Raw genomic sequence first — 27,012 nt, 5'->3', positions numbered from 1 at the left:
AGAAAAAAGTGAACCTTAACCTGTCATACAAGTGGTACCGCTCATTCTCATCCGCTTTAAGGGTACGCAGAATGCAATTACAGAAAATCTTATGGGAACTCCACGGGATTTACAACCGCGCTCCATTGATAAAGATGCTCCTGGTCTAGTAGAGTGCTCATGACACAGCTTTCGAGTATTCTATTTTTGTCCTTGCTAAGATCTATGTTGCCAGACTACCCGTTGTCCAAACTCCAATGACTTTTACCTGCGCAAGTCAAATTCAAAATCATCTGCTCAACGTGGTTTGTGTGATCTTTTTCTCCATGACTACAATTTGATGTATTACTTAAAAATAAATATTTCCTTCTTTTCGTACTTACAAGACACACAATGTTTCTTCAAACTCCTATTATCTTCCTCATCACCTTCTTAGTTCTTCCCGTTCTTGCGATATCAGAAGCGGTTAAATGGGATATCATGTAAGTTCTGTCTTTATCAATTTATAGTATTAAAAAATTTCAGCTATAAGCTTGCCTGGTTATTTGGTTGTTGCATCGGAGCCTGCATCGGGCTCTGCATCAGAAAAGCAATACAGGATTGCAAAAATGAGGGAGCGCAACGAATGCAAACTATACAAACTGTTCAGTACAAAGTGTGATTGAATTTTTTTTCGTTGTGATAATAAATTGTTAAACCTTCTTGTAACTACATATTATAACTCTGTTTCGAAACGTCCCGTTCACTTCTTTCTGTTCCAACACACAAACAGTTCAACACACAAACATTTTGAGCCTTAGTTCAACTTCCGCCTGTTAAAACCAGCTGCCCTCAATGTCTTGAGTTGTATCCTTGACAACGATCAAAAAGTTTTTATCAGCTCTCTTTTAAACATTTTAGGGGTTTCATTACTTAACAAAAACTATCACAATGCCTAAAAACTCTACCATTCTTATATACCTTCAAATTTCTTGGATTCAATGTCAATTCATGATACAACTCAGACCTGTGTTGCAAGACTACCCGTTGTCCAAACTACAATGACTTTTACCTGCGCATGTCAAATTCATAACCATCTGCTACACGTGTTTTCTGTGATCTTATCCGTCATGACTACAACAATTTAATGTATAAAAAGAAAGATTTCCGTCTGTTAGTACTTTCAAGACACACAATGTTTCTTCAAACCCCTATTTTCTTCCTCATCACCTTCTCGGTTCTTCCCGGTCGTTCTCAACTTGACGGTCTTGCTCCATTTCCTAATGTTAAATTGGATGTAAAGAGTTTTGGGGGATATCATTTTAATTGGGATTCCCTGTAAGTTATATTTTTATCAATGTATAGTATGAAAAACAAATAAAGATTTCAGATGGAAGTTCTTTCCTGCGATTTGTAGTTGCGTCGGGCTCTGCATCAGAAAAGTAAAGCAGTATTGGAAGAATGACAAAGAGCAGAAAATTCGAGTGTGATTGAACTTTTTTGTTAATATCCTTGATAATAAATTGCTGAACCTTCTTGTAACTATTTTTTCGAAGCATCACAATTAGAAAGTGTCACATACGTATTAATATACTTTTAAAAATTCTAACATATTCAAACATCGAAGTTATTTTGAATTTCTTTCTAATATATGTATATTCAGCTAATTATTTAATGTACGACTGTAGTGTTCTCACCCATTTTGAAAATTATGGTTTGGAAGATGGAATCCTTTCAGAAATTCTTTTTATGGAATATGAATGGTATTTCGATTCCTTGAATACTAAGAAGCGGGAATTGCTAGAATATATAAGACTTATCAATAACCTATTGTGCATATATAAATTTCTCATATCTGATGAAATCTTCCCTTATGATAATCTCCGTACGTATAACCCAAATGTCTCCAATTTAAGCATTATATTCGGTGCTCTCTCAAAAAGACGTCATTCACATCAACTCTTACAATTTATTGGAATCCGTACAGGAAATTTCTAGAATCCACTCCTTGAACATGTCTTTTCTGTTAAAATCTCTTCTCATTGTTTCAAATCATACTTGCAAACCGGGCCGAAACGGGCCGACCCGGGCCGGTTCGTAACTTGCTTCAAACGCAATGTTATGAGATGAAAAATATACCAAAATGTAGATCTCGACGAGTTCTATGTCACTGATGTAACAACGGCCGGATGGCTATTTGTAAATGTGCCGCGGGCCGGGCTAGAATGATTTTTTTTGGCAGTTTTCGCGTTTTTTGGCACCTTTTCCCGGCCCGCGGCACATTAACGAATAGCCATCCGGCCCGTAGTAGGTCACATAGAACTCGTCGAGATCTACATTTCGGTAGATATTTCAGCTCATAAGATTCACTTTAAAGAGAGTTCCGAGCCGGCCCGGGTCGTCCCGTTTTGGCCCGGTTTGCAAGTATGTTTCAGATTAAATATTTTCCAATTAATTCTATCTAAATATCTTACCCTCGGCCTAAATTAAAAATCTCATCTTACTTTATTTAATTTAGTGACTTGCTCCTCCGTTTCAAGAATTAAAATTTAAAAAATTCGATTTCTTTCTTTGCGTTTTTTTTCTGTTCCGAATGTAAGAAACAATGTCACCAAAGTTCAACACACAAACATATTGAACCTTAGTCAAACTTCCGCCTGTTAAAACCAGCTGCCCTCAATGTCTTGAGTGGTCTCCTTGACAACGATCAAAAAAGTTTCTCTTAGCTCTCTTTTTTTAATTTCAGGAGTTTCATTACTTAACAAAGTCTACCACGATGTCGAAAAACTCTACTATTTTTATATATCTCCTAATTTCTTGGATTCAATTTGTCAACACTGCCGTGTTCATGCCAGTTATGGGAGGAAGTCAATCAAAGTGAGTTGAAGATTTCAAAACCAGAAGAAAATAAACTAAATGAAAGAATTTCAGTGGTAAACCTCTCCCGCTATGGATGTTCTTTGTGTGAGTCTGAATACCATGTTGTCTGTAATATACCCACACTATCTGAGTGTCTGGAATATCTTAAAATGCAATTCAAAACGAGTTTTTTTCAGAATCATGTTCTTCTTCTGTCTTGTATTAGCTATCATGTATTGGATTGGATACTGTACGAAGAAAGAGATAAGGGATGAATGGAAATGTAATAGAGAGCAACTCCGGAAGAAAGGGATTCTCAACCAAAAGTTTGATACAATTTTAGTTGAAATTTATAAAGAATTATTTGTTGATGTAATTTGTATTTTACTAAATTTATCATAGTTGTCACCGGGCCGACCCGGGCCTTGGGCTGGCCTTAAGGTAACTCGTTTTAAAATGACAATTAGGAGCCGATCAACCTGTCAAATTGTATGTCTCGGTGAGCTCTACTCGAGGCTATTTTCATTTTCACTTTGAGTTTAGTGAGAGCGGCTGTAAAATCTGTTAAGTGTCCGGGCCTTAAACAGCCGGGCCTTGAATCAAGCCCCCGCCACTAAATAGATGGCCCGGCTGTTTAAGGCCCGGACACTTAACAGATTTTACAGCCGCTCTCACTAAACTCAAAGTGAAAATGAAAATAGACTCGAGTAGAGCTCACCGAGATCTATAATTTGCATAGTTGTCAAAGCCCGGCCCGGGCCGGGCTTAAGGCCCGGCCCGAAGGCCCGGGCAAATTGGCGCGAAAGTCAAATTTTCAAATTTTTTAAAAATTTTTTTGAATTTTTTTGAATTTTTTCGCGAAAAAGTCAAATTTTCGACTATCAGTCAGAATTAGAAGAAATTCTGAAAAATAGTCAAAAATGGTCACATTTCCGATGAAAAATTGAAAAAATTTCGAAAAAAAAATTGGAAAAAAATGGGTCATTTTTTGAAGACGGGCCTTCGGGCCGGGCCGGGCCTTGAAAATTTTCTACCGGCCCGGCCCGGCCCGGCCCGGGCCTTCGGGCCTTGCCGGGCCTTGCCGGGCCGGCCCGGGCCTTGACAACTATGATAATTTGACAGGTTGATCGACTCCTAATTGTCATTTTGAAGCGAGTTATCTCAAGGCACGCCCAAGGCCCGGGCCGGCCCGGTGACAACTATGAAATTTATCTGGAGTCCGGGTCACTCAGATTAAACATAAATGCAAAAATTCCCTCCTGGCTGACCAATATAATCTCAAATGACATCATTCCTCCCAGCTGGAAGCTGTCTCCTAGACAACCACACAACGACAGCGATAAGATTTTTTGAGAACAAGTGTCTTAAAATGCTTCCAGCAGCTTTGACTATTCTTCTTATCCAATTATTAATTGGACTTGCCCAGTCGGTTGCCATGATAATGGGAGGACATCATTCGAAGTAAGTTACCATTTTTTTATACTCTAATTGAAATTTTCGTAAGTTTCAGAGGCCCTGCTCCACCAATTTCTTGGTTTTTCTTGTAAGCATTTCTCTGTATTGTATTCATATCTAAAAGATTTTCAGAATCATGTTTTTCTTTTGTCTAGCTGTTGGATTAATGTTAGCTATCGGATGTTGCTGCAATAAAAAGTTGAGAGCTGAATATTGTGGAGGGAAGAAGTCACAGGATATTCAAAGAAGTGTTCAGTACACGGTGTAAAAGTGTTACCCGGATAAGGATGATATCATCACAGAGATTCTATACTTAAAAATATCGGAGAATATAATCATTTTGTTATTCATGCACGTCATCCCGCTATTTTTAGTAGAAAGAGTATTGAAATAAAGTATAATCTTTGATATTTCACCGACTTACGCACGAGAGGATATATTTATCACATAAACTTTTTGTGCTGATTCTCATCCAGGTGTGGATTTTTCTGACCCCCCATCTATTCTTTAAACTATGACTACAATTTTCACACTTTTCCTCCTGTTAACTCTATCATCTAGACCTGCCAATGCAGGAATTGCGTTTCTCTTCATGCAGAAGGGAGGAAACTCTATGGCTTCGAAGGGACCACTAAGGTCTGTGTCTGAATGTTTAATGTAAGCTAGTTTTTGACTTTATTGAAGAACATAATTTATATTTCAGAGTTACTTTCATTTGCTTTTCAGCTATTGGAATTGTTATAGCTCTCAAGTGTTTATGGGATAAGAAGAAGAAGATAAAAGATCGATTTTGTCGGGTTGCCAGTGAGAAAAAACTGGAGACTGCTGAAAAAAGTGTGAAGTATATTGTGTGATCTTGAAATGTTTTATAGTCAGACTCTCCTTTTATCTTCTCGCTCAATTGTATCAAATATTTCACTTCAGTTTTATAGCCGTATTATATAAAAATTTTTCCTTTCCCTTCGAATTTTGATAATCTCAAAATAAACTGGAGTTTGGGTTCAAATAAAGAGATTTATGATTTTTCTTTTTCTTTTTCTAGTTATGTTTCGAACTTTGCCTGATTTTCATGTTATAAACAAATAGCGTGATTTTGAAACATCAATGTGTGTGTGTGTGGGCACTTTGACGTGTCTCCATGACAAGTTACATCCGCTTTTCGGATTTCTGATTTATTTTTTTGGTTTGATCTACCTTCCGTTCGATGCGGTTTCTATTATTTATTTTTAATATAGTGGTTTCATTCAAATTCACAATGGCTTCAGAGCCTGATAGACAAAAAGTTTATAGGTTAGTCGTCCATAATGTTAGCTCAACAGGATAAAATAATTTCAGCGAACCTATGTCAACTAAACATTTCATTGGGTAAGATTTGAAAATAATTAATTTTTCAACAGCCGCTTCAAAACTAAAAATTTTCCAGATGGCTCCTTATCATTGCTCTCTTTATGATACTATTTCTCTTTCTGTATCTCTACTATAAATGCGCTCGGAAATTTCCAGAATATGGGCCTAGGGGGGAACTGAGAGTGAAATATACTGCTTGACATACTACAATTACTCACCGTGAGAAACTTCCCCACGGAAATTTTTTAAATATCATTATATTTATTTTTTTTTGCTAAATGTCATGAAATTTTCCCTGACATACAGTGCTGGCCATAAAGAATGCGACACTTGCAGTTTTCAGTTGAAAATGGTCAACTTTGTGAGTGTGAGACGGCCACCCTGATAGTCTCACAACATTGATTTTTATGGAATTTATAGTTCACAAATAGAGCTTCATTTTTGTAGTTGACAGCTTTTATGTACGGGCCCAACCTAAGAAGTTACAGGCAGTCTATGTTAAAAGCTCAAAAATTTTTCCTTTTACTGAAAAACGACAAAAATTGCGAGAAATTACTTTGACGATTGATAACTTCTTAGGATGTGTCCGTACAAAAAAAATTGTCAACTACAAAAATGAAACTCTATTTGTGATCTGTACAGTCCATAAACAATCAATATTGTAAGACTATTAGGAAAGCCGTCTCACAGTCACAAAGTTGACCATTTTCAGCTGACAACTGCAAGTGTCGCATTCTTTATGGCCAGTACTGTATCTCATCTGCAGTATTTTGTTGAAGAGAGTCAAAATGAGTTATTGGTGTTGACTTGTGTGTTGCTGTAAGTTTAGGCCCCTTGAGTTGCAATTAAAATATTTAAATTTTACAGAATGATCTTTTCGGCATACTTGTCATCCGGGCCGAAACGGGCCGACACGGGCCGGCGCGTAACTGGCTTAAAACGCAACGTTATGGGCTGAAAAATATACCAAAATGTAGATCTCAGCGAGTTCTATATCCGTGATATGCTACGGGCCGGATGGTTATTCGTTAATGTGCCGCGGGCCGGGAAAAAGTGCCAAAAAATGCGAAAATGGCCAAAAAAGCCATTCTAGCCCGGCCCACGGCACATTAACGAATAGCCATCCGGCCCGGAGTAGATCAAGGATATAGAACTCGCTGAGATCTACATTTTGGTATATTTTTCAGCTCATCACGTTGCGTTTTAAGCAAGTTACGCGGCGGCCCGTGTCGGCCCGTTTCGGCCCGGATGACAAGTATGCTTTTCGGTGGTTTTCCGTTTTCTCGAACTAATGAGCTAACTTTAATTTGTTTCAATTTTCTGTCAACAATAAACTCTTACCGTAAAACTCTAGAACAAGTCATGTGCACTGAACCATGAGACTTATGTGGTATCTCGAAAAGTCTCGTTTCTTATAATCCCACTTCAATTTATGACACTTAGTATCATGTCAATTTTAGAGACTTGGAACTAATCTCACACCCACATCTCTACTCATGTGTACCTGCCGTGAGAAATCAATTTTGTCAATCAAACTTACTTATATTTCCTACAAACTTTCAAATATACTATAATGAACTACCCTCTGGCATTTCTGACTGTCAGTGTTTTATTATTTCTTTATATTCAATACGCGTTCCCTTTCTCCTCCGAATTCCCTTTAAGCTCAAGAGAAATTGCTCAGAGAGAAATTGAAGAAAAACGACAAGAGTCGTTGATGTGGGCAAGCGTTACGATGTGAGTTTTTTAGCCTACTGGCTCTGAATTTTTTCACCGCGGACTACTCATATACAGTACTGGCCATAAAGAATGCGAAACTTGCAGTTTTTAGTTGAAAATGGTCAACTTTGCGACTGTGACACGGCTTTCCTAATAGTCTTACAATATTGATTGTTTATGGACTGTACAGATCACAAATAGAGTTTCATTTTTGTAGTTGACAATTTTTCTGTACGGACACATCCTAAGAAGTTATCAATCGTCAAAGTAATTTCTCGCAATTTTTACCGTTTTTCAGTGCTAAAAGGAGAAATTTTTGAGCTTTTAACATAGACTGCCTGTAACTTCTTAGGTTGTGTCGGTACAAAAAAGTTGTCAACTATAAAATGAAGCTCTATTTGTGATCTATACACTCCATAAAAAATAAATGTTGTCGGACTATCAGGGAGGTCGTGTCACAGTCACAAAGTTGACCATTTTCAACTAAAAACTGCAAGTGTCGCATTCTTTATGGCCAGTACTGTGTTTTACAGGTGTATACTCTCGGCTATTTTGTGCATAGCACCTAATTGAAGTACCTTAAGTTATTGATAATTGAAGTTTTGTTATTTTCATTATGTAGCTACAAAAGCTGTATTTTGCTTAATTTTCTTGTCCCTTCGAATTTTGATGATTTGGGTTCAAATAAAAGTGATTTATGGTTTCTCTTTTTTGTGTATATACATATTTTTAAGTTTGCCTCATTTTCGTGTTTTTTGTCCAATCCTGAACATCCTAGGAGTTTCAAAGACGATTTTCAGAAAGAGACCACCATGTTTCAAACAACTTACATTTTTGGCCTTCTTAGTTTTTTTCTGAAACAAATAGCTTCTGAATCTAGGGCTCCTAGAACCTCCAATAACCTTTTGGGAGCAAAATCTACAATTTTAGAGAAGTCACAGGGGATCTGAAATCTTCTGAAGACAAACATGAAGAATCAGAAGTTATAAGGAAAAAAACGAATGAGCAAAATAAAGGAGTCAGAGTTTCATGGGAGTGAAAATGTCTTCTTCGGAAGTTGGAAGTCGGAAGTGATTTTTCAAATTTTTTTGTACTACTCCAAAAGAAAAAATCATAAAATTTGCAAAAATAGGGGAAAATTAGGTTTTGGTTGAAGAAAACCCTATTTTCTGGCCAATTACAGTACCGCTCAGTAAGATAAACAACTTGGCCTTTTCAGGTGAAAATGACCAACTTTGATTGGTTGTTACGGTATGACTGATGGTCTCATTAAGTAAATTATGTATAAACCGTACAGAACAAAGATAGAGCGTCATTTTTGTAGTTGACAACTTTTTTGTGCAAGCACTCCCTAGAGAGTTACATATTGACAAAGCAATTTCTCCCTCAAACTGCCCCATTTCAGTGCAAATTTTAAATTGACCATAACTATCTAGGGAGAGTTTGTTCAAAAAAGTTGTCAACTACAAAAAAAACGCTCTACTTTTGATCTGTGTTTCATATAAAAACGTTACTTTGTAGGACAATCAGTGATACCGTAATATTCTCTCAAAGTTGGCCATTTTCAACTTAAAAAAGTCAAATTGCATATCTTACTGGATGGAACTGTAGATCATTTTTTCATGTATTTCTGCAAACTGTTGTATTGCTAAATTGCTAAATTGCACAGTTTTGTGATAAACGGAAGAGAAAAGTATCTTTTCTTATCCGGAAGTCGGAATTTCATGGACCTCTGTTGCTCATCTACAAATAGACGAATTGAAATTACCTTTTATTGAAGAGCCCCTCTTATCTGGTTGTGTAAGACAAAGACAAATTCACAATCAATATTTTTATTTTTAGTAATTCACTCATACATTCATTTCGGGGAAATTTTGGTCTTGGAGCTGCTGGGTTGTGTCAGTTTCAAATTGATTGCTCTGGTCTCATGGTTTCCACGGAGCAGAACGTATCGCTTCGGATAGTGGACTTTGAGAGCAAACATCAACGAGATACACTCGACCGAGTGGCTTCCACGATCCACGTAGTCGCCGAGAAAGACGAATCTGTTGTTGAAGAAACCGGCCTTCTGGTTATTTGGAGCTGGTCTTTCATCTTTTTTCTCCGCTGGTTTAGTTGGACTTGAGTTGAGTATTCTCATCAAGTCAGCGTATTGTCCGTGAATGTCTCCAACCACCAATACAGGCGGATCAATCTCAGCGAGGGCGAGTACCTTCCCGCTTTCGTCCATGTTTCGTTTGAACTCGCCTCTGGCATCCAACGCCAAATTGATCAGTTCCTGTTTGGTATAGGATTGCTGAAAATGATTATGAGAGTTGTTAGATGCAATGGGACTGTCTCTCTTACCTCTCGATAATTGGTCCACTTCGTCACCTTCATGTGGCGATGGATGAATTTAGCCGTGTCGGTGAGAGGTTCGTTGACCATTATGATTTCTGAAATTTAAAAAAGAGTTAGTCACTAGAGCTCCGCGGCGCTAGAAATTCTATCCAAAACCAGTGTTTATCTTCGAGACCGTTTAGAGAGATTTCTCGAAAGATTTCTCGAGAGATTTTTGAGCAATCTGTCGGACATCTCTCGAGAAATTAACTTTTTCGAAAGGCCGTTTCCGAGTCTTTGAAACCGGACATATCGCAACTGAACGTTTCGAAACCGGACGATTCAAAACCGGACGTTTCGAAAACGGACGTTTCAAAACCGGGCGTTTATTTTTTAAAGTACCGATTTCGAAATGTCCAGTTTCGAAACGCCCGGTTGCGAAACGTCCAGTTGCCAAGTGTCCAGTTGCCAAGTGTCTGGTTTCGCTGTCCCAGAGCCGAAATTCTCACTGCGCTCTCTTCTACAGATACCCTTTGGTCCTCTTACTCTCTACAGAATCCCCCAACTTACCTTTTGAATATATCTTCCGGAAGAATGAGCAACTAGTGCCTTGTGATTAGGGAATAAATTCTCTCCCGGGGGGAAAGGTGAGAAAAAGAGTGAACTAGACTAACCTTTACAAAAGCTGGGCTACCCCGCTGCCACGTGGAAATTGTTGTTTTTCTTTGTTTTTTTCTTGTCGGTTTTCGCTTTTTGATGTGCCGGGTCACGTAATTTATTTTCTGAAATTTTCACAGAATTTTCAATCAAAAGTTCCGATTTCTAAAGCTGCGTTACCTTTTTTACAGTACCGGTCAAAAGTATGTTATGTTTTACCTTTTTCAGTTGAAAATGTCCAACTTTGAGAGTGTGTCATGGTAAGACTAACAGTCCACAAAAGAAATTTTTTTGGGATCAAACAGACCAAGAGTAAAACTCTATTTTTATAGTTGACGACTTTTTTGTACGGACACTCCCTAGAGAGTTATATATCGACAAAGTAAGTTCTCCCTTAAATCGACCCATTTCAGTGCAAAACAGAGATGTCCACTCAAAATTAGTACAACTCTCTAGGAAATGTTCGTACAAAAAAGTTGTCAACTGCAAGAATGAAGCTCTACCTTTGTTCTGTATAATTCATTAAAAATCTTCTTGATAGGACAATCAGTATTACCATGACAGACTCACAAAGTTGGACAATTTCTACTGAAAACGGCCAAAGTTTACATCCTTTTGACCGGTACCGTACATAAGCAAGGCTAAACATGACAATCAAGTCTCACACCACCGCAAAAATCAATTTAATATTGAAGTTGTGCTACTGATGTTGTGCACTACAAGCTCAACATAACATACCAAGCGTGAGAAAGGTTTTTCTCAACTAGTCAGCTCCCCAACCTTCTTCCGACACATTTCAAGTAACATGACTTGGAAATTCAAGCTTCTTATTACTCTGGTCATGTTCTTATTCCTGTTATGTGGCTATGGTCTATACTATTTCAGTGGAAACGGTCAAGTGGTGATGATGATGTTCACTATTTTTATGATGTAGCAAACATTTATCTTGGGAAGAAAAAATATGAAAAATCTTACAGGGTGTTCATTTGCATGCATTTATGGGTGCAGACGGAGTGGATGGATTATGACAGCGAAGATGGTTTAGTAGCTGAGCAACTCGAATTTTTGGAGAACGGTATTGATAATACATAATTTTCACATCGTATTTTTTTGAATAAATGTGTCAGCTTGTAATTTTGTGAGACGGTTTTTTTCTCCCTCCCGTTTTAGAACGGTTTTTTTTTCCATCAGGTGGTTCTTATGGGATCTAATACGGGTAGTTTCAGTGTTCAGATATAACAAAGTTTAGAGAGTGTGTTGGATTGGGAGACACAGACTTTTAATCAAAAACTCTTTTGATTTTCCTAGAGTGAAATGCCATGGGTTCAATCTAAGCCGAACTTATGTTGGTCTAGACTTTATTTATATAAGAAAGCCAGAATTTGGAGATTTTTGATTTTGATTAACAAAATACGAAAAACTTAAAAATTCCTGTGACTGCTCACAGGAAAACTTCTTTTTTGCAAAAAATTGCATTATACCTGAAAATTCAACGTTTTTAGACAGAAAAAGTTGCAATCAGACAAAATGTAGATAATTCTGTTGGGGAGTTCCAGTAAAATAACAACTATGCGTTGTTTCCAGTTTTAACTAAGATAAAGCTTACGTTTTCTGAAACTTGACACCATTGATAAAATAAATACGTGAACTTTATTCAAATATCAGAAACACAGAATAGGCAATATCGCCTACTCTGTGATAAACAAATTAATTGAGGGAAAAATATAAAAACACGTGAACTACACTGGGAAGAAAAGGATTCCCAGAATCGGCAAGCTTGCCGATACTGTTATTAAAAAAGATATTCCAAAACATTTAAAAACGTGAACTCGGTGTCAGTAGAGTGAGGACTTCGTGGATAGAATCGTTCTTCGAAATCGTGAAAACTGTCGATAATTTATAGTAGATGCCGAATATACATATGAAATGGGTGCCATTCAAGTCTAAGTTGTCTGAAATAATGAGGATTTATAGAAAACTTTGGTTTCTATTACTAACCACCTTTGTAAAGTGTTATGCCAATTGTATCAAAATGATGTCAGCGATAAAACAACACTTCTATTTAATCATTCAAAAACAGATAAGAAAACTGATAAATTGGGTCCTGCAATATGAACTTGTATTATGTATATATCTTACCTGTCCGCGAGAAGAACGCTTTTTGAATAGTTTTCCATTGAGATAAACCAAAAATGAAAACATTGCTACCGTTGAATGAGAAATGAATTTTCTTCGCATGAGGGAATGAAGATCGCTGGAAAAATATCAGCGTGCCCTTGATTTTTAAAAACACAGTTCTAGAGCAATGTTCTTTATTTTCGGTTTATCTGAATGGAAAACTTTTCAAAAAGCGTTCTTCTCTCGGTCAGGTAAGATATATGCATAATACAAGTTCATATTGCAGGACCCAATTTATCAGTTTTCTTATCTGTTTTTGAATGATTAAATAGAAGTGTTGTTTTATCGCTGACATCATTTTGATTACAATTGGCATAACACTTTACAAAGGTGGTTAGTAATAGAAACCAAAGTTTTCTATAAATCCTCATTATTTCAGACAACTTAGACTTGAATGGCACCCATTTCATATGTATATTCGGCATCTACGTTATCCTATTGACAGTTTTCACGATTTCGAAGACCGATTATTCTATCCACGAAGTACTCTCTCTACTGACACCGAGTTCACGTTTCTAAATGTTTTGGAATCTTTCTTTAATAACAGTGTCGGCAAGCTTGCCGATTCTGAGAATCCTTTTTTCCCAGTGTAGTTCACGTGTTTTTATTTATTTTTTCCTTCAGTTAATTTGATTTTCACTGAGTTGGCGACGTTGCCGATTCTGTGTTTCTGATTTTCTAATAAAGTTCACGTATCAATGGAGTTGAGTGATTATAATGTTTGCCTCATTATGAATAGGAATTGAGTGGAGCACAGAATAAATAGATATTCGGAAAAAATATGTTATCTCTGATGAAACTCCCCAAATTTCCCAGAATTATTTAGAAAAAGCGATTTCTTGATTTTTCTGGGTGCCCCCAAGAAAATTTTGAAAACTTTGATTTGTGACTGACAAATTAAAAATTTCCAAATTCCGGCTTTCTTATATCATTATGCGCTTTCCTAAAGCAGTAGATGAAAATTAAAAGCCTAAACTCCTCTTCCAACTCTTCGCCCATTTTTTGCCCTGGGAACAGTCCGAAAAGAATCTAGGATCTCCTCCTTCATTTCTTCTGAAAATGATTGACCTATTACTTCAAATATTGATGGTTTTTACATATGTTGTTCTATATTGTTTCGATAAACTAGAAGTACATGAATCTAAGCAAAAACATCACCAGCAGGCAAGAGAGAGTATGTGGACAGCATTTATATTGATATATGCATCGGAGAGTGAAAATTGAGTAAAAACTGTTTTTTCAGAGTTCTATTTGTATTCAACTGTCGATTGCTACTCCTTATGCTCCTTAACATCTCCAACTAGTATTGAAATGAATGACTTGCCGGATTTCCAATCTAAGAATATAATAAAGTCATAATAATTCTCAATCTTGTCTCACCTCCTCGAAAAGTGTCAAAGGTCCAACAGATACGTCGAATACCTGTTTGCTGCAACATCCGGAAGTGAGTTCCTATTGTACAATCACCGAATCCGTCGGAGCAGCGTCCTTCCCAAGGAGGTCCGATAGCATTTGCCATTGTGTACTTTTCGCCCTCGCCGATATCAAAGTCACTCGTACTAAGAGTGTTTTGCATGTGTCCAATAGGCTTCTCCAAACCCATTCTGAAATTTGACTGATAGTTTTATTCGGAGAATAAATGAATTTTTGTTACCGCATCATGTCAAATATTTCACTTCCAGACGGTTCACGATAAGATGGTTTCATGCCTGCCGAATCGTACTCCAAGAATTCCTGCTGATACTGGATGTCCAAGGGTACAGGGGGTTTATAAACACTTTTGTCTATTTGCGATTGACACCGAAGCATCCACTTCAACCCAACTTCTGGGAGTATCGTGGGAGCTGAAAATAGATTTCTATCAAAAAAAATTTCTGATTAATTGTTGACACATTCTCAAAACACCACAACTTACGAGGGAGTGGTACCTGTTCTTCGATCTTGCCCGTCTTTTTCTCCGATTTGTCATCTTCTTTCGGGATGATCTTATCTTTAGAATTTCCATCATTCTTTTCTTGTACTGTATTTGTCTTTTTCACTGGTTGACTGGTCGTTTCTTCTGGTTTATTTGGGACTTTCTTGTTAGAATTATTATGTTTGCCATCGACAATAACATCGTCTGGAGGAGGTGGAATGTCTTTTTTGCAACAAACTTTTCCCCAGCAACAACAGTAAATTACGATCGATACAATCCCTCCGATAATGAAAAAAGGAATGAGAATATATAAGATTATTAGCCTAAAAATATACAAATAAATTTTAGATTTAAGCTTTAAAACTCACCATGTAGGCGTTGTATTGGTAGTTGTTTCCTCTTCTGATCCTGACTGACTTCCTGGTACATTTGGATCACCAGGTGCTCCGGATTGTTGTCCACCTGGTTTCGATGGATTCGATCGACCTCCACTCGGAGCCTTTGTGATTGTTGCAGGTGTTGTAGTTGGAGTGAAGAGTTGAGGGAGTTTTGCAAATGTGAGATCCAGAGAGTTGAGAGAAGCCTTGGCGAGAGCAAAGTCTTTTCTGTGTTTGGAAAAGTCCAAATGCAGAGAATCAAGTTTTTGAAGGGTTTTCACAGTACCCACCAGGTAAGCTTGATATAACGGGTCAGCCCTTGAAGCTAATTTCTCGGTTGAAAATATCATAGAATGAAAGTCTTCGGAAATATCTGGGAGAGAAGAAGCCTTTGTGAAAATATCAGAGTAATCGGCAAGTTTGTCAGGTTTCAAAGACTGGAATGAAGTTATATAATCCTCAATCGTTTTGTATGAAGTTTTTAGCCGGTCGCTCAATCCTTTCAATTTAATTACACTATTTTCTTCATCAATAGAAAGTTTTACTTTGGTAGATGCCAGCGCATCTGGAAGCATTATCTCAGCGAAATCCAGCGGTACAGTGTCAACTTTCTCATCGATACTTTTTTTAATCTTTAAAATTCCACGTGTCGCCGATCCGAGAGTATCTGAATCTTTCTTTAAATCTCCCAACTGAGTCAACGCATTCGATTCGAAACTTGTAAACCCATTCATATCATTCATTGCCTTCTCTAACTCTTTCAACTTCGGTTTAGCATTTTCAATGTTATCGGACACCGAACTGAACTTCTTCACCTTATCCGTATCGATTAGGTCAAAACTTTTCCGAGCATTCACAAAAGAAGCGAGATACTCAAATTCTTTGATTCCTCTCAATGCTTTCAACATATTCAAGAATCGATCCGAATCCTTCACATACGTTTCCATCTCTCCAAAAGATTTGACAATGTCTTCAGCAGGCGTCACAACAACGTCTCCTTCCGATAGTAGTTCAACTGACTTACTAATATTCCTCAAAACCTGACAAATATCTTGATAGTCCTTGTTTTTCTTCAATTCTGATAGTTTTTGTAGCATTTCGTCGCCATCTACAACTTCTGCCAACGCCATTATGTTTTCTAACTTTTTGTCGTTTTCCTGAGAAGTGAGAACGACTGAAACAGCAGCGACTTCGGCTATTGCATTCAATTGTTGGAACAATAGGCGGATATCTGTGTGGAGCTTGACATAGTTCTCCGTATTCTTCGGAATAACTGTCTTGTCTTGAATTGCTGCATGAATCTCAGATAGCTTCGAAGCCAGCGCAGTTGTATTAGCACTAGAGAGTTGAGAAAGTTTTAAAAACGTATCGGAGACATCTTCCAGACCTTCATAACTTTTTCCTAACAAGTTGTCCGCTTCTTTCGCAATATTCCCAATGTTTTTCAACGATTCTAGGGCTTTAATCAAGTTATCAGCTTGTCCCGCAACCATGTTTTTTGTCCAATTATCAGCCAGATCGTCAGTGAGAGATACGATTCCCGAATACCCATTTGGAAATCCAGGGGTGTGAGCTGATAGCGTCTGGGCACTCCATTGTTTTCGTGAAACTAACACTTGTTTCAAATGGTTGAATTTCAACGAACTGTTCTTCACAGCGTCAATCAGAGATCCAATTGCTTGGGCATTGGCAATCATTTGTTTAAGTTTTCCATCAACACTGTCATTCTTCTGCAGAATCTGAACATCACCAAAATACGTGTTTACACTCCTATGGAAATTGACAAGAGGTGTGAACGTTTTCATCGAAGATTCCATCACTTTCGATCCGGTCAAGCTAACAAGATCGGCGAACTTCTTACTTTTAATTACTGTTATACTGGCCTTAATCACTTCTAACTTGTTTTGAACAAGTCCGGGGTCCAATTGCGTTTCTAGAACTTGTGAACTTTGAAGAAAGTCTCCCAATTTAGCTATATAATAACTATTGAAGCTCTTTTTTAAGTTTTTCATCTTCACCACTTCTCCCAAGTACTCATTACCCAACTGGCTCAAACTCTCAACTCCATTCGATCTCTCCACAACAGTATGTATTTTCAGAAGTTTGTCCTCTATTGCGCCGACAGTACCGTCCAAAGACTTCAGTAGACCTTCAACTGTATTCACAACTTCTTTCAGCTTTCCATTGTTCATATTATGAATATCAGAAGGTCTGACAGCTCCCAAATTTAAAATCTCGGAAATCAGTTCAGCGGGTGGAATGGCTCCTTTCATCAGTCCTTGTTGAAGGTAAATACCGTTAGCAATATGAGCAATCATTTCCATCTGTTTGAGAGAGACCGCAAATTCTTCTGAAAGTTTCAATTTTTAGTTTCCAACAGATAAAAGCCACTTACCATGAATGGCACGCTGAAAACGAGACCAATTCCCAACTAATTGTCTCCCGTACACTGGAACCAGTCCATATCCTTTCCCGACCAATATCAATAAAATTATTAAATTTATTGGTTCTGAAATTCATAATAAAAGTGTGTTTTCCACATCAGTCTACTTACTCATTATGAACACTTTGCGGGTCAAAGACCAGTTTGCAGAATGTGATGTCCTCTAGCTTTGCTGATAACAATCTCGAGAGAAAAATCAATAATTTGGATTAAAATGTTAAAAATGAACAAGAAATGTTGAATGTGGGGTAGTAGGGCAGGGAGTTGTCAGGAAAGTGTAGCAGAGGTAGAAATGAAAGGTCAAATTGTTTTCTTTTGTTTTTTTGATTCGTTAATTTATGTGCTCTGACTTCGGAAAACTGCATATTCTTTCAGTCCTGGCCCGTCATTATGATTTGGTCCCACAATTTTCAAACATCTACCTCTTGATTCCCAAAAGCGATAACATAAAGTTGTCAACTAACAAAGTATTGTTAGATTTTTATAGAATATATTTTTAATTTAAAAAATGTTGCAGCTAAAACAAGTCGAGATGTTATGCTTAAAACTTTTGCTGGTGAGTGCACCACTATTATAGGTCCGCCGAATTTTTTTTATTCCGCCTTCCGCCTTTTGGCTTTTTTTTCATTCCGCTTTCCGCCGAAAAATTTTCGATTTTGCCTTCCGCTTTCCGCTTTCCTCCAAAAAAAATTATTTCGCTTTCCGCTTTCCGCCTTCCGCCATTTCAAAAACCGCATTCCGCTCAACTCTGATCAGTTAGCTATGTTTTAATTCAGCGTACCTTATTTTGAAAAAAAAGTTGTCTGCCATGCATTTTTCTGATTGGGTGAGTATTGAAAAACAGCTGTCATTTTTCTGTCATCATAGATTTCCAGATAAGAAAATGGGCGGTAATTCGAAATTTCATATTTTCAGATACAATTCACCATTAGAAAAAATGGAATTAGATACTAAATAAAGTGAATGCAGAGTATTTCTCACAATCAGTTTGGAATCTCAAAAAATGTGATAAAACTAGAAAGAATCACAATTGAATTTTGAAATGAAAGAAATAAATGTGTAGTCGTTACTGTAGATAGATGGAAACAGCTCATTGCCATCGATTGAGTCTAAAACTCCCACGCTCCTCGTCTACCTGCGCTCTATTGTTGCTTCATTTGCATGCATTTATGGGTGCAGACGGAGTGGATAAATTATGACAGGAAAGAAGGTTCAGTAAAAGAGAAACTGGATATTTCGGAAAACGGTATTAATAATACATAATTTTTAAATAGTTTTTATTGAATAAATGAAATAAGCTTGTAATTTTCCGAGCCAGTTTTTTTCTCCCTCCCGTTTTAGAACGGTTTTTTTTTCCATCAGGTGGTTCTGATCGGTTTTAATACGGGTAGTTTCAGTGTTCAGATAGAACGGAGTACTAAATCAAGAGAGGGATTGGGAGACACAGACTTTTAATCAAAAATTCTTTTGATTTTCCTAGAGTGAAATGTCATGGGTTCAATCTAAGCTGAACTTATGTTGGTTTTGACTTTATTTATATCATTATGCGCTTTCCTAAAGCAGTAGATGAAAATTGAAAGCTTAAACTCCTCTTCCAACTCTTCGCCCATTTTTTGCCCTGGCAACAGTCCGAAAAGAATCCAGGCTCTCCTCCTCCATTTCTTCTGAAAATGATTGACCTATTACTTCAAGTATTGATGATTTTTACATACGTTGTTCTATATTGTTTCGATAAACTAGAAGTACATGAATCTAAGCAAAAACATCACCAGCAGGCAAGCGGAAATGCGTGGACTGCATTCATATTAATGTATGAGTTCCAGAATGCAAATGGTGTGAAAATGTCTTTTAGTTGTTTTTCAGAACCCTATCTGTATTCAACTGTTGGTTGCTGCGGATCATCCGAGGCTGAGCTTGAAATTCATTTTTGTGGGATTGAGGCGATTCTTCTTATACATCATAATAACAGTAACTTATTGTATACAAGTTTTTAACCTATCTCCAGCTAAAGTAAATTTTTAATTATATCTAGAGTAACGTGTCGACCGAATTTTCGATGATTTTTGAATCGAAAATTGATAGATCACAGTCGATAGGTGGTCGAGTCGATGACTAGAAAATGAATCGCGACTCGACGATAAACAAAAAGTCATGATTATCGCCTCAAAATTATCGATGACTATCGACGATCATGATCACTGGTGATTATCGATAATTTATCGACCGGCGATTATCGATAGTCGGTCGACGATTATCGATAATCGTCGATCGTCGCGGCAATCGGCGATTATCGACGATTATCGACGATTATCGACGATAATGAGCAAAAATAAAAAACTATGGAAACGGTTTTAAATGGCTCAAACTGGTCAAAAATGGTGTTCTGATAGAATTCTGAAGCTACTCTATCAATTTACACCAAGAAAAAAAATTTTAAACAAAATTATTTTTTTCATTTTTTTTTGAAAAATTTGAAAAAAAAATTTTCTTTCATTTTTAAATTTTTTGGATGGAATCAATAGAGGACTCTAACAAGACTATCAAAACACCATTTTTGACCAGTTTGAGCCATTTAAAACCGTTTCCAGAGTTTTTTATTTTTGCTCATTATCGTCGATAATCGTCGATAATCGTCGATAATCGCCGATCGCCGCGACGATCGACGATTATCGATAATCGTCGACCGACTATCGATAATCGCCGGTCGATAAATTATCGATAATCATGAGTGATTATGATCGTCGATAGTCATCGATAATTTTGAGATGATAATCATGACTTTTTGATTATCGTCGAGTCTCAACTCATTTTTTGGTCATCGACTAAACTAAAGTTAGATCAAATCGACATGATTTTCCCGATTATCGTCGACTCTATCGATGATCATAGCGATCGACACGTTACTCTAATTATATCTAGGTTCTGACGATTTTACTCATCGATTTGGTCCCGATCAGTAACTCTAAAAAGTATACATATGAGTCCGTTTGAAAAAGAAAACATTACCAACATTTTCCTTCTCTCCGCGAATTGTTGCCCCTAGCAACACTATCAAATATATCATTTTAAAAAATTTCCTTCTTTTTTTCTCAAAAATTATTGTTTGTTTAATCTGTTTCCACAGAAAAATATGCTCTATAAAATGATTCTTATACTGTTTTTATTCCTCCATTATTCCTATCCAATGGATAACCCATCAAACTCTAAGATTGAAAATGTTGAGAAAGAAGATGGAGTGCTGAGCGATTTTTTGTTGGTAATATTCACTACGATGTAAGAAAGAAAATGTTGGAAAGTAAAGTATGTTAAACTTTACAGAATAGTAATAACCGTCAATTTCCTGGTGCACAACAATAGAGCGCAGATGGACGAGGAGCGTGGGAGAGTTAGAGCCAATCGACGGCGATGAGCTGTTTCCGTCAATTCATAGTGTCGACTACAAATTAATTTGTTTTACTTCAAAATTCAATTGAGATTATTTCAAGTTTTATTAGATTGCCTTACTGTTTGTAACTGAAATACTCTGTATTCCATTTCTATTACTACCAAAAGTCATTTTATTCTAATTTGTGAATTGTAATGCACCTATTCACGAAGAAAAAGTGCGAATTAAAATGCCACATTTTGCATTTTAATGCTATTCACGAATGCATTTTAATGTGCATAAAAAACACTTTAATTCGAATTAATCTGCGTTAAAAAGCGAATTAAAGTGCACATCGTGGCGAGATATCTTAATTAAAATGCATGCGCCTTTAAGATTTGTGTGGATTTACGGATTTAATTAAATGTTTTTTCAATAACGAGAAGCAACAATTGAAATCTCAGTCACCTTGACTACAAAAATCATTCGTATTTCATCCACGTTCTCCAAAAGGATCCTGGCTTCGAAATTAGTTCTTCTAATCTTGTTCATATTCGAATATTGGATTTTATGTGCAATTGAACTGTAGGGAAACACGTGTCATATGGATAGTGAGTCCTGTAACGTAAGAAAAATACATGTTTTGAGAAAAAACCCTACTCTTTTCATCTCTATAATGACATAAATCCCTATCCCTTCAAAAAGTCAATTGTTTTTATATCGATGACACCGCATATTTGCCAAGTGAGAGAGAAAGAGACCGCAAGAAAAACGGTGAAAAGAAGGGCCAACTGGTCCCGAAGATTCACAGGTGGGTGATTAGAGTGTGTAGGAAATTGAGAAACCCAGAGTTATTACGTAACACGGATTATGACGTAATGAGGGGGGTAAGAAGAAACAGTGGATCAGTGTTGAACGGTAGTAAAAGAGTGTCGGAAACATATACGCAATAGATCATAGAAAAGAAAGGAAGACGAGGAATACCGTCAATGAATAAAGACTGCAAAAAGGACTGCAAAAGGAAAAATTAAGGGCTCTCAAGTCATCTGAAATTGATACTCGGAGTTATTGGACCAGGAAAGACAGATTTAACAGAATATAAAATATCTCGTGAAAATTTTCAGTTCCAGTAAAGCATGTACATCGCTGGTAGTGGGATCAACATTAACTGTATACAATTTAAAACAATCATGTTTTTAAAGTTGGCAATGATTACTAGAGCAGCTCAATTGTTAATTATGTCTGTAGAGCAGTTACGAGATGTCCAGTTGCAAAATGACTCATGATGCTCTTCAACTTTTCAATTCTTTTTCCTTTTCTTGACCAAAACTGTTCCCTTTAAACCTTTGGATTTTTTGTACGTGCTAAAAAGTATATCAAATTTATAAGTGATTACATATAAAAATCAATGGTCTAAAATCCCCCGTGCGCGTGAGTTGTCTTGACAACACTCTACTCACAAAGCAGCACATATTTTTAGTTTGCTCCCATTTCCCCCATGTTTCTTAAACTTTTCCTCGCATATTTACTCCTATCCCTCTACACTATCAATGCGAAAGGAACCATTGGTGGCAGTCGTGGATCCAGTGGGTCTAGAGGATCTTCCAGTGGTCTAGAGGAATGTTTACGTATAAAACCAGAAGAAATCCAAATCTGAAATTGTAGTTTGTAGTTTACCTCAATTCCTAAAAGATTTGAAAACTCACATTGCAAAATACCTCTGAATCTTCATATGCATAAGACTTTCTTCAAGAGCTGTATTAGAATCTTTTTTCTCGTTTGAGTGAAAATGAGTATCACTTACAGTGTTACTTGAATTGCAGTCGTATATTATTGATAGCACTATGAGAAGCTTCTGGAGCATTTGCACTTCTAGGAGGTCGGATTGGATAAGCATAAGGGATGAAAAAGAAGTAGGATTCAGTTAATTATAGATTATAAGAAGGGTCCCTAGGTTAATAGCAGGGTGGGCGTTGTCTTGACAACATGGTAATAAAATGCGAGAAAAATTGATTCCCAGTATATGATAGCACAAGTTTTATGTAAGGAATTTTGTGTTTTCATCGGCAGGCTCATAGCTAATTGTTAGGTTCACAGTTTCCACTTGAATACTAAATAATGATACCTCCTCCTCCTGGTCCTACTGGGATTGCTGCTCCTGGTCCTACTTGGATTGCTGCTCCTTGTCCGGGCAAGTATTCTGAAAATTTAGTTGGTACTATTTTTAAATAGAACACCGCAACTCACGCATTAAACCAGCAAAGCCTGGAACTTTCGGAGCGTATTGAACGGCGTGGACGTCGAGCTTGTCGACTGGCAAGACGTAGAGTGGCGCGTTTTTATATTGGAGCTCTTTCGTAGTCTTCTGTCTCGATTCATGACGTTGTCCCGTTGATATATCCACGAAGCTCCGATGTTGTCGTAATCCGACATTACTCATCCACATCAACTTGTCTTTCAATCCGCCAAGAGGAACGGCATTAAAAAAGTCGGTTCGGCATCTTTCACAGTCCTGATAGATGTGGTCGTACCATGCTTTGATACCAACAGCCATCGGAATGATGTATTTGTGTGCAGTTTCTTCCACTCGCATGTTGTGAGCATGATTCCGGTGGTTGGAACTATCAACGACGCTCAACGCCATTAAATCCGCGAAGGTGACGTCCGCGTCAATAGCATCGATTGCAGCGTTGGTGATGGCGTCGAGTTCGCTGAAAGATGTGAAATATTCCAGACTTGAATGAAAATGGGGTTTTTATAGAGTGTTTTACAAGAAAATTGATTTTATTTATAACATATTGGAATCAAAACTAGAAAAACTCACTCAAAAGTGTGGTTCGGTCCGAGAAGTTCGAATTGATTCTTGATGGTGTGAATCAACTGCATGAGTTCGACAGAAGATTCTTTCTTTTCGAACGCACTTCTGTCCTGATCCTCTGCACGTACCGATACACTTAACATCGATCCACTAGCGACTGTCGAAGTCATCTGGAAGATGGGTTTTGCACAGATTCGTGTCGGATCCGGATATTTGTGGGTGGAGTTAGTTGCTACTGCTTGAGGCAGATGGAGGCTAAAAAGAACATTCAGATTCTCCAAAAAGACGGCTGGATTGATGAGAAGGTGCGGCTGCATCAACTGAAGCTGCGAGACTGGGATTCCATTCCCGACGGCTGCTCTTAAGACTGTTTCCATCATTGTGAAGAGTTTCTTATCTCCCAGTTCCAGTTGACCCATCATCGCTCGAAATTCTGGATGCTCGAACGCTTCATTCTTGTAGACATCCTTGAAGGACTGGAAGTCGCGTACCTGAAACATTGAATAATAAATATACAGCAAAGACAAGCTGGCGCTAAGTGAGTTGAGGGCACTCAAATTTCGAATGTTTAGGCAAATACAAAAACAAAAATTGACAACTTAGTCGTTTTTTCCTCATTGTAACGATAATAATTTACAATTTCATCGGTTTTTCTTCAGTTTAACGACAACAATTTACAATTTCATCGGTTTTTCTTCAATTTAACAACAAAAATTTACAATTTCATCGTTTTTTCTTCAGTTTAACGACAAAAATTTACAATTTCATCGTTTTTTCTTCAATTTAACGACAAAAATTTACAATTTCATCGTTTTTTCTTCAGTTTAACTGTGGTGGAATCCACTACTGCAGTAGAATCCAGTAGTAAAACTATAAGCCAAGCGAAAGCTCACACAGTTAACACAGCCAAGCGAAAGATATATTATAATTATTATATTAATTCAGATTATTACTCTACAATCGTCGGCTTTCGTCGGTTGGCTAAAATTGGCGCTGTTCACTTTGCCGATGAACTGAACAATGAATAAGGGGCGCGACGGAGTACGGTACGCAGCGGTACGCAACCGGCCGCAAACACCGCAATGTTTGTTAAATAAGATATTTTTTAATTATTTTTAATACGATTAACACGTGAATATTAAACATTTCGCTTTTTTTCAAAATCATTTTCATTTTCAGTAAAAATGGATGACTCATCTGACGATGACATCGACGCTCAGCAGCCAGCTCAACAACCACTACCAGCTCAGCAAGCTCAACAAGCTCTCCCACCACCGCCACTTCAGATCGTAAGACATTTTGCTTCATTTTTGAGTTTTTCGGCGCTAAGAGAGTTAATTATTATCGTTACAATGAGGAAAAAACGACTAAGTTGTCAATTTTTGTCGTTAAATTGAAGAAAAATCGATGAAGTTGTTAATATTTGTTGCCGAATTGGAAAAAACGACTGAATTGTTAATTATTGTCGTTAAACTGAAGAAAAAACAATGAAATTGTTAATTATTGTCGTTAAACTGAAGAAAAAACAATGAAATTGTAAATTTTTGTCGTTAAACTAAAGAAAAAAACGATGAAATTGTAAATTTTTGTCGTTAAATTGAAGAAAAAACGATGAAATTGTAAATTTTTGTCGTTAAACTGAAGAAAAAAACGATGAAATTGTAAATTTTTGTTGTTAAATTGAAGAAAAACCGACGAAATTGTACATTTTTGTTGTTAAATTGAAGAAAAACCGATGAAATTGTAAATTGTTGTCGTTAAACTGAAGAAAAACCGATGAAATTGTAAATTATTATCGTTACAATGAGGAAAAAAACGACTAAGTTGTCAATTTTTGTTTTTGTATTTGCCTAAACATTCGAAATTTGAGTGCCCTCAACTCACTTAGCGCCAGCTTGTCTTTGCTGTATATTTATTATTCAATGTTTCAGGTACGCGACTTCCAGTCCTTCAAGGATGTCTACAAGAATGAAGCGTTCGAGCATCCAGAATTTCGAGCGATGATGGGTCAACTGGAACTGGGAGATAAGAAACTCTTCACAATGATGGAAACAGTCTTAAGAGCAGCCGTCGGGAATGGAATCCCAGTCTCGCAGCTTCAGTTGATGCAGCCGCACCTTCTCATCAATCCAGCCGTCTTTTTGGAGAATCTGAATGTTCTTTTTAGCCTCCATCTGCCTCAAGCAGTAGCAACTAACTCCACCCACAAATATCCGGATCCGACACGAATCTGTGCAAAACCCATCTTCCAGATGACTTCGACAGTCGCTAGTGGATCGATGTTAAGTGTATCGGTACGTGCAGAGGATCAGGACAGAAGTGCGTTCGAAAAGAAAGAATCTTCTGTCGAACTCATGCAGTTGATTCACACCATCAAGAATCAATTCGAACTTCTCGGACCGAACCACACTTTTGAGTGAGTTTTTCTAGTTTTGATTCCAATATGTTATAAATAAAATCAATTTTCTTGTAAAACACTCTATAAAAACCCCATTTTCATTCAAGTCTGGAATATTTCACATCTTTCAGCGAACTCGACGCCATCACCAACGCTGCAATCGATGCTATTGACGCGGACGTCACCTTCGCGGATTTAATGGCGTTGAGCGTCGTTGATAGTTCCAACCACCGGAATCATGCTCACAACATGCGAGTGGAAGAAACTGCACACAAATACATCATTCCGATGGCTGTTGGTATCAAAGCATGGTACGACCACATCTATCAGGACTGTGAAAGATGCCGAACCGACTTTTTTAATGCCGTTCCTCTTGGCGGATTGAAAGACAAGTTGATGTGGATGAGTAATGTCGGATTACGACAACATCGGAGCTTCGTGGATATATCAACGGGACAACGTCATGAATCGAGACAGAAGACTACGAAAGAGCTCCAATATAAAAACGCGCCACTCTACGTCTTGCCAGTCGACAAGCTCGACGTCCACGCCGTTCAATACGCTCCGAAAGTTCCAGGCTTTGCTGGTTTAATGCGTGAGTTGCGGTGTTCTATTTAAAAATAGTACCAACTAAATTTTCAGAATACTTGCCCGGACAAGGAGCAGCAATCCAAGTAGGACCAGGAGCAGCAATCCCAGTAGGACCAGGAGGAGGAGGTATCATTATTTAGTATTCAAGTGGAAACTGTGAACCTAACAATTAGCTATGAGCCTGCCGATGAAAACACAAAATTCCTTACATAAAACTTGTGCTATCATATACTGGGAATCAATTTTTCTCGCATTTTATTACCATGTTGTCAAGACAACGCCCACCCTGCTATTAACCTAGGGACCCTTCTTATAATCTATAATTAACTGAATCCTACTTCTTTTTCATCCCTTATGCTTATCCAATCCGACCTCCTAGAAGTGCAAATGCTCCAGAAGCTTCTCATAGTGCTATCAATAATATACGACTGCAATTCAAGTAACACTGTAAGTGATACTCATTTTCACTCAAACGAGAAAAAAGATTCTAATACAGCTCTTGAAGAAAGTCTTATGCATATGAAGATTCAGAGGTATTTTGCAATGTGAGTTTTCAAATCTTTTAGGAATTGAGGTAAACTACAAACTACAATTTCAGATTTGGATTTCTTCTG

The 27,012-nt window shown here is 37.4% G+C and overlaps 5 protein-coding genes across 5 annotated transcripts; 3 read left to right on the top strand and 2 right to left on the bottom strand.

The window, feature by feature from the left end:
• Positions 1–372: 372 nt before the first annotated feature.
• Positions 373–640, top strand: GCK72_017191 (uncharacterized protein; the record flags this gene model as incomplete). Its single annotated transcript, XM_053731945.1, has 2 exons — positions 373–461; positions 505–640. 2 exons carry the CDS (start codon positions 373–375, stop codon positions 638–640), a joined length of 225 nt encoding a protein of 74 aa, XP_053580858.1.
• A 3,459-nt stretch (positions 641–4,099) lies between these two features.
• Positions 4,100–4,540, top strand: GCK72_017190 (uncharacterized protein; the record flags this gene model as incomplete). The annotated part of the gene is made up of 3 exons (XM_053731944.1): positions 4,100–4,278; positions 4,328–4,360; positions 4,405–4,540. The coding sequence occupies 3 exons, from the start codon at positions 4,100–4,102 to the stop codon at positions 4,538–4,540; spliced, it is 348 nt and encodes a 115-aa protein (XP_053580857.1).
• Positions 4,541–4,786: 246 nt separating this feature from the next.
• Positions 4,787–5,126, top strand: GCK72_017189 (uncharacterized protein; the record flags this gene model as incomplete). The annotated part of the gene is made up of 2 exons (XM_003096446.2): positions 4,787–4,929; positions 4,976–5,126. The coding sequence occupies 2 exons, from the start codon at positions 4,787–4,789 to the stop codon at positions 5,124–5,126; spliced, it is 294 nt and encodes a 97-aa protein (XP_003096494.2).
• Positions 5,127–9,196: 4,070 nt separating this feature from the next.
• GCK72_017188 (uncharacterized protein) lies at positions 9,197–9,765 on the bottom strand (the record flags this gene model as incomplete). The annotated part of the gene is made up of 2 exons (XM_053731943.1): positions 9,197–9,634; positions 9,685–9,765. The coding sequence occupies 2 exons, from the start codon at positions 9,763–9,765 to the stop codon at positions 9,197–9,199; spliced, it is 519 nt and encodes a 172-aa protein (XP_053580856.1).
• Positions 9,766–13,763: 3,998 nt separating this feature from the next.
• On the bottom strand, positions 13,764–17,342 carry GCK72_017187 (uncharacterized protein; the record flags this gene model as incomplete). The annotated part of the gene is made up of 7 exons (XM_053731942.1): positions 13,764–13,828; positions 13,873–14,096; positions 14,147–14,336; positions 14,408–14,730; positions 14,776–17,134; positions 17,180–17,293; positions 17,339–17,342. 7 exons carry the CDS (start codon positions 17,340–17,342, stop codon positions 13,764–13,766), a joined length of 3,279 nt encoding a protein of 1,092 aa, XP_053580855.1.
• Positions 17,343–27,012: the final 9,670 nt, after the last annotated feature.

Source organism: Caenorhabditis remanei, chromosome V (assembly GCF_010183535.1).
Source record: "Caenorhabditis remanei strain PX506 chromosome V, whole genome shotgun sequence".
Taxonomy (NCBI): domain Eukaryota; kingdom Metazoa; phylum Nematoda; class Chromadorea; order Rhabditida; family Rhabditidae; genus Caenorhabditis; species Caenorhabditis remanei.
Note: the sequence above shows the minus strand (reverse complement) of the source record. Positions and strands in the feature narration are given on the sequence as shown.